We start from the raw sequence: 13,231 nt of genomic DNA on the forward strand, positions 1-13,231 counted from the left end.
CTAGACTAACCAAACCACCAGTTGGTGAAAAGGCACCAAAATGGCCGCTTGGAATGTGTGTTAAACCCCCACCTAGCGACCACCTTGGAACAAAGCGCTCGCCGGGTGAAATAATGCGACATTCTGCATTCAGTTCCCCCCCTCCCCCCCACCCTGCTAGCGCTGATCTCAGCTAGCTGCTTGTTAGCGCTTATCCACTGCTAGGGGAGTAAGACTCATTCGGCTTCCCTTCAGCACCGCTCCTCGTCCTCTTCAAGCTATAGCGCTACGTTGAACTCTGTCACCAGGAAGTCCACGTGGTCGCGCTCTTTGTTCTTGAAGGCCTCGGCGATGAGGCGCGCGGCGTCCCGGTGCTCCCGGCCCCTGAGGGAAACCCCGTTCACCTCCAGGATCACCTGACCCACCCGCAGCTGGCCGCAGTTGTGGGCCGACCCGCCCCTCTGGTGGAGAGAGATGAGGGAGAATGAATCAAACGCACCCAGTTTCTTTAAAACAAAGATTTCAATCTAGTCAGTTCTATATAGAAACAGCAACCACACAAGAGAGAATATTGGATTCACATTTAGCAGACGCTTCTATCAAAGCAAGCAATCAAAATTGGAGCCTAATAGAATAGAACTGCAAAGTGCAGAGTAGACAATATCCGTTTTTTCTGCAAAATGGCTGATTCATCTAACATCAACTCTTCAGTAAATGTGACATTTCTAAAAAATATATATTTTTATCAGAATAATTGCACTGGAGGATTGCACATGTATTACACGCCTGCCCTTTCATAAATGCGTACCCACTAAATGATCTAATATAATCTGAAAGGTTAGTTGTCAACAAGAACAACCCTGTGTTTATCAAATTGGGCACGAGTACCTTAGGGATACAAATAACACTAGAAACATTTAATATACAACAAAAAGACAAATAATGTTCATGTTTACACCGCAACACAAACACATCGACAGCAATACTTGGCTTCCCTACTACTTAACTACTTGTTTGCGTGAGTAAGGGGAAAACTCGGTGGTCTTACACTGCTGAAACCAAACAATAAGTCACAGAACCACCGCGGTGCCGACACTAAACTCCTCTTAACCATCTGGTCCGCCCTGAGAACACATCCCAAGCGAGGAGTCACGGCTCCGTAAGAGCCCCATCACCACGTCTGACTAGGGGAACGGCGTACGCAACATAAACTCTCCAGAAAAAGGCCTGGGTGAAGGTAATAAACAAACCCCAGGGTACCCAACCTGGTATGCACCCCTTCTTCCTCCTCCCCCCGATCGCCCTGCCCCAGAGAGCCATCCGAGTGAGACGCTCTCTCTCTCCGGCCAGAGAGCCATCAGAGTGAGCCTCTCACTCTCTAGTTCTGCTGCAGCTGTCCTTTCCCTGCCTGATGAAATGTCTGCGGACAAGGCCGTGAAATCCGTCTCCTTCAGGGGAGCCGGCAGGGCTTATCCGTCAGTGCCAGGGTTAAAGTCGCACTGTGTAACGTCTCAACTAGCTCGTAGCTTCAGATAACCTGGACGCATCTGTAATTGATGCTGTAATCGATACAGCTTCCAATAATGTCATAGATTAAATCCCATCCTATAATCTTTCCAAACATCCAATCACGCTACTGCTGAGCTACGCTAGTTCCTGTCCCGGGATTGCACAGCCAGTCAGAGTGGACAGATCACTGTTATTGAGATAAGACATGTCATTAAGTGGGTTGGTAGATGTTAGAAAGTTTTTTCAGATACGCCTCATTAAAGAGCAGGTTGGGGTTAGGGGCTATTCTGCTCAAGGATGCCTACAGGCTGTACCTTTTACCCTAACCCTCCTAAATTGGGGTGGAAGATACTTACCGCCGGATGTTAACAGCTAGGTAATTCATTCTGGGACATCATGTTTCGTAATGGTGCTGCCAACTTTTGCAACAGCCGACGGGTGTTAAATAACCTTCTGAACTTAACTCTGATCTAATCACAAACCCCCGCTTTCTGCACTAATAAAAGTTTTGCCGTGCGGGAGCGTTCGTGTCCGTTAGCCACTGCTGGGGCATTATGGGCTGATAGTCTGAACAGAAATAGATCAATTTGGCCCAACTCAGTTCTGGACACACTAATATGTTTCAGCCTCTTTCTTCAACTCTGTTAACACAAAATAACACCTTCACACAGACGATGGACTGCAAAATAACACCTTCACACAGACGATGGACTGCATAACAGAGTCCAGATAGAGAGATCTATGTAAATCCGTAAAGCATAATCCAAAAGGGAGGACATGACTTTATCTCTCTCCAAAAGGAAGGTCCTTCACCTCACTGTTATCAACTATAGCTTCTTATTACATCCCTGTATAGAAAATATACCTCCTGAGTTCGTCTATACCCATTGGCCATCAATGATGGCCAATATATATATATATAAATTCTATGTACTTTGTGTAGTTTAGTTGTGTAGGATGAGGGGCCCTATCTTGCATCCGGCGCAATTGACTTAATCACTGGCGCATGTGTCGTTGCTAGTTTGCATGAGTCGTTGCTAGTTTGCAACTGGCGCAGAGCGTTCTTTTCCCTCCTGCGCCACGCGTCGGTAAATTAGGGAATGATTTTGCGCCCCAAAGGGCGGTTCGGCGAAAGGAGGAGGCGTGTTCTGGCAAACGTTCCCTGGTGCTTCCCACTTGCGCCACAAACCAGGAAATACCTGGTTTAAAGTCAGTGGCGCATTGTTCAGATGCTATTTTAAGGGCGCGTGCATAATGTTGCTTGTGCACTTCGCGCATACACTTTGCTTCTCTCATCTATCTAGCCAAACATTATTGGTAAATTATTTGGGAAAGAACAGCTGATACAGCGGTAATAATTTGTACTTTTAAATCAATGCATCTGCAAACACCGTACAGCAAACACATATTTTCTTGACACAGACATCGTGTACATGCCCATAACTTTTAGGATTGTATGAGTATTTGATCGTGAGAAAACATTGTTTTACCGCGAGTGAGTGTTAAAAAGAATGAATGAATGCGGGCGCGCGCGTGTGTATGTGTAAAATAATTAATGAATGCGGGCGGGTGTGTGTGCGTCCATCTGTTTAAACACACGCAAACTAAACACCTACCGCATAATACAGTCCATGGCAATGTATATTAACGGGGGGACACATGAATATTAGGAACACAAGTCGATAACGATAATGCATACAATACTGATAAGAAACGATGTTTATAATTTATTGCGTATATCATTAAATAGAACCACAGTTACCGCATATCATATGTTATATCATATAAGTTTTCTTTGCCGAAATCTATTTGAGGAATCAGTATTTCTGAAGTTGTGGAAGAAAACCTTATTCCGTGTGTGAATTAGGCCATATTATTTGGCCATAAACTGAGCCATTTGAAGTTTGAAATTCATGTGTATCTGTCTCATCGGAGACTGCAGACGCGCTGTTAAAATATCAACTCGTCAGATTAAAATGCGCTCATGGCTCTTAAAGGGGATGGAAGCTGGCACTCTCATTGGTTTATTGCACGTTACGCCCAAACCACACCTACGGGTAATTAGGCTACTTCAGACCAACCCTTTTTACATTTGTGCCGGGCGCAAGAGCCATTTTTTGCTACTTGAGCTTGGCGCTTCTCACTTGTGTTTCAGACCGTTAAAATAGGGCCCGAGATGTCTGAGCTGCAATGTAAGCAATTCAATTGAAAAATGAACCTTTGGCGATCCTTGACTTAAGACCATTGACGCTTTTACATTGACACAAACCCAATCAATGGTAGATGGACTGCATTAGCAAAGCCCTTTCCTAACCAGTGGCCACTCGAAGCGCTTTACAATGTTGCGTAACATTCACCCATTTATACATACATTCACACACCGACGGCGGTGTCACCATACAAGGCGACAGTCAGGAGCAGTTAGGTGAGGTTTCTTGCTCACCCTCAGGCAGGAGGAGCCGGGGATCGAACAAGCAGTTACTAGTCAACCCCCTCTGCCTCCTGAGCCAAATGCCACTCAATCAAATGATGCATTTCACAAAGGAATAAGAAATACATCTTCGCCTCTTTCTCTAGCAATATGCATGCTACACGCATCCTAGGTGGCTTTGCTGGGCTCCTCCAAACACGTGGCGCAAGTCATGATGTTGAAGCCGTTTTATTGTAAAGTCTGTGGCTGATAATAGATGGCCCTGGTGCTCCATGTTGCCATGCAGGAGTTCTCTCCCAGGGTTTGTTGTGATGGTTGGTTGAACCTGTGCACACTGATAACTTACAGTGCAACGGGTGTGCAGCCTCACCCAACCCCAGAGTCCAATCAGTCTGACTCGGGCCATGTGAGGCTGCTTGAACCAGCCATCCTCCACATACAATCCTAACCAACCCAACCCTCACCAGTCCAGCGAGCAGTCCACTGCTGGACTATCGAGTGCTGGTTACCGGTCTGCCTTCCTCTCCATCCTGTCCCTGCCTGCTCTTACATAAACTCATGTGTCTTCCGTAAATCCTTTATTTATGTGTTTATTTTATTTATGTCTTTGTCATGCGTTTGAGGACACTGGCCTCCAGAATCGTACCAGCTCCTCCCTTTCCCCACCCTTACATTTTCCCTTAAGTATTTCGACACCCAGTTTCAAGGCTAAAAACATTGACCAGTTATTTACTGCCATCGCCGCAACAAATTTTGACGAGGGCAAGCCAACTGAATTTAGTCCAACATCAAAACTAATTAATGCCACGGATACAAGATTGGGATGAAAGGGTGAAATCTCGAGGGAAAAGTTGGCTGTGTTGCGTAATACAGGCCCGACTTGAATTGGATCCAGAGTCCTGCATGTTGTTGTGTTTTCAGTTATCTTCCAGGGCTGTCATTAGGTATGATGGATGATCTCCATGGGTGCTTTCCACTCAGCCGCTTCCCTCAAAACTACCCACCATGTAAGAGATTCCCCGAGAGATTCTCCTCTCTACCTCCACCAAGCTCATCACGAAAAGATTAATGTTGAACTACATAAATATGCAACATTGGGTTGAGAATTTTCCGAAAGAACCTTTGTGATAAAAATACCCTGAGTCCATACTTTGTTAGCCTGGCATCGCCAGACGAATGGCAAACTGCAATTCCGTTGCATTTTTGATATTCAAGTGGCGTCACCAAAATGCCTCTTGGCGCCATTGGATAGGCCTACAACCAATGACAGCAACGAAACGGGTGATGCACACTAAATTTATTTTCTAAGTGCAGTCTTCTGTTCTTCATTTAGTAAAAATATAGGTCTATCCTAAAACATGAACTAACCCTGGCAGGGTCAATGCCCACTCTGCCAGTTGAGCTAGATAGGAAGGTGAATGTAGAGTGTGAGGAGATTTTGAAGCTGAAGAGCTACAATTTGTAACCGTACATTGCAAGAGTGAATATGAGCGCAACAACGAAGGACAATCTGTTTCATGCGTCATCCTAGATCAAACTGCCATTACTTCTACCTAATCATTAATGACATGAAACTGAATCCACTGTCAGTTGCTTTCAAAAAATATCTGCAAAAATAATACAGCATTTGTATGTAAGTCTATGTCATTCTATTTCCATACATCCTTGTCATGTGCTCTGGAAGGAAAACAGGAAACCAACCATTGCGTCGAGAAGCACTCCTCATTTCAGAAGGAGAGGGGAGGTTCAAAATCACACACACACACACACACACGCACACACACACGCACACACACACACACACGCAGGCAGAGGTAGGGGGAGATGAAGACGCATTATGATGCATTATTACCGCTTGTTTACACAGCCCAAGACATCCACCCCCCCCCCCCCCCACCCACCCACCCAACCCGAATAAGCGAATCAGCAACGGTCCGCGGCCCAGGTGACGGAGACAGCGCTACGGCGGTATGTTCCGGTCCCCCCCCCCCCCCCCCCATGCCACGAGATGAGAAGCAGCAGAGATGTGGTGGTGCTGTTTTTCGCTCATCTGCAGACACTGGCCCCACAGCAGCTATAGTCAAGATGACCCGCCCTCTCTCCCTCCCTCCCCCGAGGGAGGAAGCAATGTATGGTAGGGTGGGGGTGGGTGGTTTGGGGGCTGCTGGGGTGACAGAGATGGAACCGACGGGGGGGGAAAAGGTCAACGCAGGCATCCCACAGATGAAATTGATGCCTTCAGAAAGGCAGGATCAGAGACAGATCATAATGGAATTGTTCCTTTCCGTCGTTTTACACATAGAACACCTGTCATGTGGCCCACAGACGTATACCGCATGATGTGTGGCTTGCTCGAATGGCCGGATAACATTAGGGTTGACACTTGACAATGATAAAAGTGGGAGCGGGCATTCATTTACAACACCGCCAACTGACAATAGTATTATTTTTTCGTTATGTCAGATTAGATCCTGTATGGATGAAGCACTTTTTATTTGTGTTTTACATTTCTTCACTATTATTCATGTTTATAATTATTGTTTTATTACGTTTATTGTTGCAGTTTCTTTAAAAAAAAAAAGGGAATAAGTGACACAGAATGCTACTGGCTATTGTTTGTGAATTTACAGTAGGAGGGTAACCACAAAACGAGCAGAGAGCAGGATAGAAGATCGATGCTCAAACATTGACAAACCTCTAGTGAACTCAACGCAGCGCGTCGCTAACACAGAGAGCAGCAAGATGAATGGAAAAACCAAAAACAGCCAAACACCCGAGCGGGCTGTTGAAGTCGCCGTTGACAGAGAACACAGCCGCCGAGAGCATGACTCCCTAACTGAAAGTGACAGCTGGCTACCACCCCTGTCTGATAATGTCACCGGTCCTCATTAGCGGGCTGAACAGAGGAACTACAGGGCTAACAGTCTTGTCTGGCAGATTGGCCCAGGGTAAAATAACGGCGCAAAAAGCATGCCATGTGCATTAAACATCCCCAAATCAAAGTGTTTCAGATCTTTGACTCCGCCACGAGACCACCTGAAATGAGCTTGTACAAAGATATTTCAGCGTGTGTGTGTGTGTGTGTGTGTGTGTGTGTGTGTGTGTGTGTGTGTGTGTGTGGGGGGGGGGGGGGGGGGGGGGGGGGGGGGGGGGGAATACACAACGTATTATTCCGAGACAACAGTTGCCATGGAAGAGAAAACATTTTTTCTGTTTTTCTCTTCAGGGAAACCTATTACACCTCGATCCAGGGACCCTCGATCCCCCCCCCCCCCGAACCTGAAAACACCTGAACCCCACCCCGTCCACATCCCCGTCTTTATGTTCTATACCCCCTCCTCCTCCTCCGTGTCCCACTCTCTCTACTCTCTGCGCTCCATTCTTTAGGTTTCAATGCACTGATTTCCTTCTTTCTTTTGTCACCGGCGGTTGCAATCAGCACCTTTCTCTGCGTTGTAATCAGGGGCTCGGTGGTGCGCGGCGCTGGGGCCTGGGGGGCTCTGAGCCGCGTCAGCAGCCCCTCACTGCTGTGTGATCTTGGAGAATCAAAAAGAGAAAACCTCGACTCCTGCCTCCTTTTATGTGACGCACGCAGCCCCAGACAGCTCTGTGATACGGGCTGGCTTTGGTCCTTTGCATGTTGTTCTAGCAAACGAACGGAATACATTTGATATTCATTCGTATTCTGCAGTCTGCTTTACCCCCCCCCACCACCCAAGTCTTAAAGTCTCCCCAATCCACCCCACCCTTCCCCAGTATCTTCTGCTGCTATTTAAATGGTTTACAAGGAAAGCCGCCTTGCCAGGTCTCAAAGAAGCAGTCATAGCCACAAAAATAAACATTGCATTTGCAATTATCCCCACTGCCTGTTGCTACAAAGTGATTCACCCGCACCTAAAGTGCCACACGTATGTGTTCATAACGAGAAAGGTTGGCAGGGGTTGGAACAAAATAACAGCTGTTTTAGTGATATTTGGTTGTGGTAATTGCTGTTATTAGGACTACCATGCAGGACACCGTTCAGGGCTAGTGGCAAACATTCACAGAACCTGGCATGTCATCTATCCTTCTGCGAACGGTGTGCCCTGGTAGGGAAATAGTGATAATTTAGCAGGGGCCTTTGTAATAGAGAAGCTAGGTTTGGTACACACGCATTAAAACTGAAGAGGAGGTGGAGAGGTTTTGTGAAATATCAAGGGAAATATGCTGGGAATCCCATCTCTAGTTCAGCAGATATCACACACATCTCATCAATAGATCTAGTCGCGATAGACTACAACAGACCGTCTATAGATGTTACTTTTTAAACGAAAATGTCCCACTAGGCCTTTCAATGCATATTGCAGCACTGATAGTCTCAGTCCTCCCTAATGTTAAACATGAGAAATCATCTGAGAGTAGATAGTTGTGATAGACTATTACAGACTCAGAGTTGTATTCATGTATTCATCCAGGCCAATTTATTCATTCATTAGGGCCAAATTCCCCCTAGGGCCACCATTGCATGGAAGGCCTTGCATCTTGGCAGAGCTCTATTGTCAGCCGAGCCCTGGGTTGGAGAACATTGAAGGTTAGGGTAGTCCTTGTAAATCCCCCAGAGAGGAGTTAAAAAGCAGGGCTATCAGTGTGGATTACTGGCAGCCTGAAACTATAAAGGCTTCAAGGAAGTTCACCCCCACCTGCTGCTATCACAAGAGAACAAAAGAGGCGATTTCCATCATGAACTGAACAGGCAGCGATCCATTGACTCTTTCTGAGAGTACTACTCGGTGGTAGGAGAAAGGCCTAAGAACTATTTTTATTTGGGGCCAGTTTGGTGGATGAACCCTCTACAACACACAATGCAGCGACTCATGTTCAATAGCGACCTATTGAACATGAGTCCACAATTGGAACAACGGACCACAATGGAAATAAGCCTACGGGCTTTTTTGTGTTATCCTTCTGATCTGACGTACATTGGTATGCTTACCTTTGTGTAGATAAGGAATTTCAATTAATTCAATCGACCAATAAACCTGCGCTCGTACGCTTCATGTAATCCTCTCTCGCCTTCAAACGTCTGAGGCGTCCATGGAGAACGTCTGAGAAAGGGGCTACAGTGCTTCCCCTACAGCCCCACCTGGATGGTGACGATGCGGGGCAGCGGTTGGCGTGTGTTGGCTCCTCCCTCGATGGCGATCCCCAGCGTGGTGGCGCTCTTCCCAACCCTCACCAGCTGGGAGGTGGGATCCAGCAGACCGGGCTACAGCGAGCGGGGGAACACACAGTAGTTAGGAGAATAACAGCACATCATCCGGTAAGAGCAAGCCGGCGTTCAGACTGCCAAACTGCCATCGGGGAGGATCCATTTGTACGCATACAACTCAATGTTTGGACAGGAGACGCATCACAACCTTTGTTTTGTTGTTTGTTGCTAGGCTGATTGTGTTTCCCTTCAGGTTCTGACAAGATGATCGCCCCCTTTTCTGACGCGCTGTCAACACTCTGCTCTCCACTGGCACAGAACTCCGGAGCATTTTGAAAGAACATCACGGCAGCAATTTGCGGGTAAACTTTTAGAGAGTACATAAACACAACCCCCAGCGTCGTTAAAAGCTGCTAGCATAGCCTTTAATGCATCAGGCGGTGTCGAGAGAGATCTCTCCCAGCACTTCCACTTTGCCTCACCTTTGACCCTTATTCTGATAAGTACGGTTCGTACTCCCGAGTTCCTACTAGCTTCCCCACAGCGCTGCCTCGCTCTGCATCCGCGGTGAAATGATCAAAATAACTAAGTGCCCCGGGCCTCACCCCGGTAGACGCTAGTTTCCGAGGGAGCGTAGGCAGGCGATCGTGGAGCGATCGTCCCTGGCGACCGACCACGAGACAGCGCGCCCCACCGCAAATCGTCGTGTTTAGTCAACGTCACGTAACCGTCGCGGGCGGAGACACCTCTCTCTTTTTGTGTTTTATCGGTGAGAACAAAGGTGGCGCTTGAGTCTTTTGTGTGCGCCGCGGCGCTGTGAAGGATGGCGTGACGAGGGCAAGTGAATGGAGGGATGGAGTGATGGCGGAACGAGCGACAAAAATAATGGATGAGGGACAGAAAGGGGCCGTTTACATGACAACACGGAGAGAGGAGGAAAAGGAGGTTAAATCAGGGACCAGGGTTTCTGAGGACAAAAAAAACATTTGGTCCTCATTTTGGAACAAAGACAACATTTGAGTCATTTCTCTTGAAGTTGAGCAAACAAAAACAAATTAAATCGTCCTCCAGTAAATTCACCCACTCACCAAATTCTTGCACACCATCCACCTGTCCATTTACAGCATGTCTCAGGGCTCATTCACACCAAATCGGGTGCTGCAGCGATTACTGCAAGCAGCTGCGGCAATGTGGCAATGTCACTTCCCGTCTCATTTGTGACATTGACGTCATGTTGTGAACCTAAACCGCTCCTTTATGTTGAGCTGCTGTGTGGTGAGCGTGAATCGGCCGTTACCCTCCCTCCATCCACCTGCCGATCCACCCATTAACCCATCAACCACCCCGCCCCCCATCCATCTATATATCGATCAATACCTCCATCACTCCACCTGCCCACACATCCATGATCCGCTCACACATCCTCCCATCCACTACCCATCTTCCCATCAACCTTCACCCACTCATTCCTCCATCGATCAAGCCATCCACACCCCTCTCTCCACCCACTCACCGGTCTGGGGGTGTGCTCCCCCCCCCCTCCCGGGCTGCCCGGTGGGGGGCGTATGCATGCGGGGTGGGAGGGGCCGTCCTTACTAGTGTGACCCTGAGACTCCGGGAGGTCCACCCCGCTGTCTTCACTCAGGGTCTGGCCCCCATCGGACTGCTGGGCCAGGGTCCCGCCTGGAGGGGGGTTGGGGGTGGAGGGTTGTATGTGTGTGTGTGTAAGGTGGGGGGGGGGGGGGGGGGCAGGTGGTAGGTGTGTGTGTGTGTTTGTTTGTATATTTGTGTACGTGAAGGAGGGAAGGGGTTTTGGTCAGGTGTTTTTAGTTCAATAAAATACACAACGTATTAGCCCTCTGCTCTACCAGCAGATATATTTGAGATAACAAAGATGTGATTAAATGTATTTTATAAATCAAAGAACTGAAATAAGGATTAAGGATTGTTTCACCTTATAATGGGGAACAAATGTGGTTGAACAAAGTTATATTCTTTAAACAGTAATTCTGATTCAATCATTGATTTTCTTTTTCATTTAGTATTTAAATTCAAAGACATGAACTCATTCAAACTACAATCGAGAGATAGAATTAATGGTCTTTCCAATGAGTTTCATTAATATGTTACGACTTTACATTTGAATGCAGGAGTAAATGGCTCGCTAAGATGAATATACTTCACTGAGCCCTGTTCAATGATGTGGGTTTTTTGCACAATATGTTGGATAATTATCTATTAAAAGGAGTTGCCATGGACAGTCACTTTGCATTTGGAAAAAAAATTCACACTTTTATTTTGAGAAGTTGGCATAAAAGAGTGTTGAAAAATCGGTCCAAGTGGAGAATAATTAATAATAATCTATTCACAGAAGTAGGGTACGAATCCGTCCAATCAAACTAGAATGTGAAATCACAGACTCCTCACATCACTGGATAAATAAAGCAAAGGCTTCAAGGAGGATTCGACTATCTGCAGCATCTATATTTGCTGAGGCTTGTATACGTAATTTTCACTGTCTCTGACAGTCAGAAACACTGCAAAGTCAACTTACTGTTTAGTCATCCAGCAGTCGCTGAATGAATAATCCAAAGCATTTCCAGTGATAGTCACATCGTCAATGAGCAGGTAAGGGTTAGGGCATCTTGTTAAAGAATGCTGAAGCATGTTCAACAACAATGTGTGGACATTGGGATTTGAACCCAGAGCTTTGTGGTTGAAACCCCTTAAGTGCTAGACTACAAGTAAGAAGAACATATTCAAGTGTCTCCTAAAATACAGAGTAGTTGGAAAGCCCACTTGTTTCTATTTAGATCACATATTATAAATTATATAACAGGGGAACAATACTACCTCAATCTAGCACCTTTCAAACCTCCATCTCCCGACACTCTGCTGTTATGCACCCACCACATCAAACACAGACTCCTTACCTCTTCAGACCCTGCTTTACCCACCTTGACCTCCCAGTACCACCCCGCCAGACTCACCTCCAGGCTGGGGCAGGGGGCGCACCTCGTTGAGGTCCGGCTCCGCGTTCTGCCGGTGGAGCTCCACCGTCACAAAGTGGGCTTTGGGGGAGGTCTTCGCCGAGGCCTTGGTCTTTGGGGTGTGGGGCGGAGGATGAGAGGGTGGAGGTGGCGGCGGATGAGGCGCGGTTGGAGCAGGGAGCGGAGGAGGCGGAGGAGGAGGTGGTGTGGATGGGGACCCGGGGGAAGGCTGAGGGCCCCTGGTGGGGGACTGGACCCTGGGGAAGGGCCCGATGTGGTGGCGGTGGACCATGGCCAGCTGGGCCGCGATGGGCGGGAGGGAGGGGCCTTTCCTCTGGACGGTGGCGTACTGGTGGGAGGAGTCTCTGCGGGCGGTTCGGTGGGGGGGGAGTGGCGAGGGGGAGGTGGGGGCGTGGTGATTGCGGGAGGCGGGCGCGGTGAAGTAAAGGCCGTCTGATTGGGCGGACTCGGAGGAAGTGCGCTTGTCCACCCTATCCCTCCGGCTGGGTTTCCTCTGAGCCCCGGGGGGGGGCGGTGGCTTAAAGGAGGGGGGGGGCTCGGGTGTGGACGAGTCGACGTCGTCCTGAAGGAGGAAGAGGAGGAAGAGGTGGAGGAGGAGGAAGCCAGCGTTGTTAGTCTCCAGAAAACATCAAAACATAGGAAAACTGCTGTGTCATCCTTCCTGTCATGCTCGCTCACTCGTTCTCACTCTCTCATCTGTTTCTCAAAGATTGATAACATATCCACATTTATACAACCGAGTTTGACAGGTTGAAGGTCGCAGGTTCGATTTCCTCCAGTCTTCCAAGGCAAGACAGCTGTATAGTAACCCAAAGGGTGATGACTGACACTGAGACATGAGGCACACACCTGATGTTGCATGCAATGAATTAAAATACAGGAAAAATGATTGGAGAGAAACTAAAAGTGCAAATCAGACATGGGTTGGTTGATGGGTTGTTGAGAGAACATGGGGTACATTTGGGTCTGTAAATAACGGTCGGAACCACTTTGATCCTTTGTATTCAGTATGGATCATTACGAATGTTGCCGTCTACTGTTGCTCTGGAAACCCTAGTTGCTATAGAATTTTATTTGATCTTGGATGCAATTGAGGACATACATTGCGTATAC

At 47.6% G+C, this 13,231-nt stretch overlaps 1 protein-coding gene across 1 annotated transcript in view; it reads right to left on the minus strand.

Moving 5' to 3' along the window:
• Positions 1-257: 257 nt before the first annotated feature.
• whrna (whirlin a) overlaps positions 258-13,231 on the minus strand; it is a gene marked incomplete at its 3' end in the record, with an annotated part of 115,930 nt that continues 102,956 nt past the window's right edge. Inside the window, exons 10-13 of the mRNA XM_079755593.1 lie at positions 12,098-12,680; positions 10,621-10,790; positions 9,042-9,164; positions 258-440 (exon numbers count right to left, since the gene is read on the minus strand). Of these exons, the coding sequence (XP_079611719.1) occupies positions 258-440; positions 9,042-9,164; positions 10,621-10,790; positions 12,098-12,680 (1,059 nt within the window). The remainder of the gene's footprint in view (positions 441-9,041; positions 9,165-10,620; positions 10,791-12,097; positions 12,681-13,231) is intronic.

This window comes from Pollachius pollachius (assembly GCF_949987615.1).
Source record: "Pollachius pollachius genome assembly, chromosome: 18".
Lineage (NCBI taxonomy): Eukaryota > Metazoa > Chordata > Actinopteri > Gadiformes > Gadidae > Pollachius > Pollachius pollachius.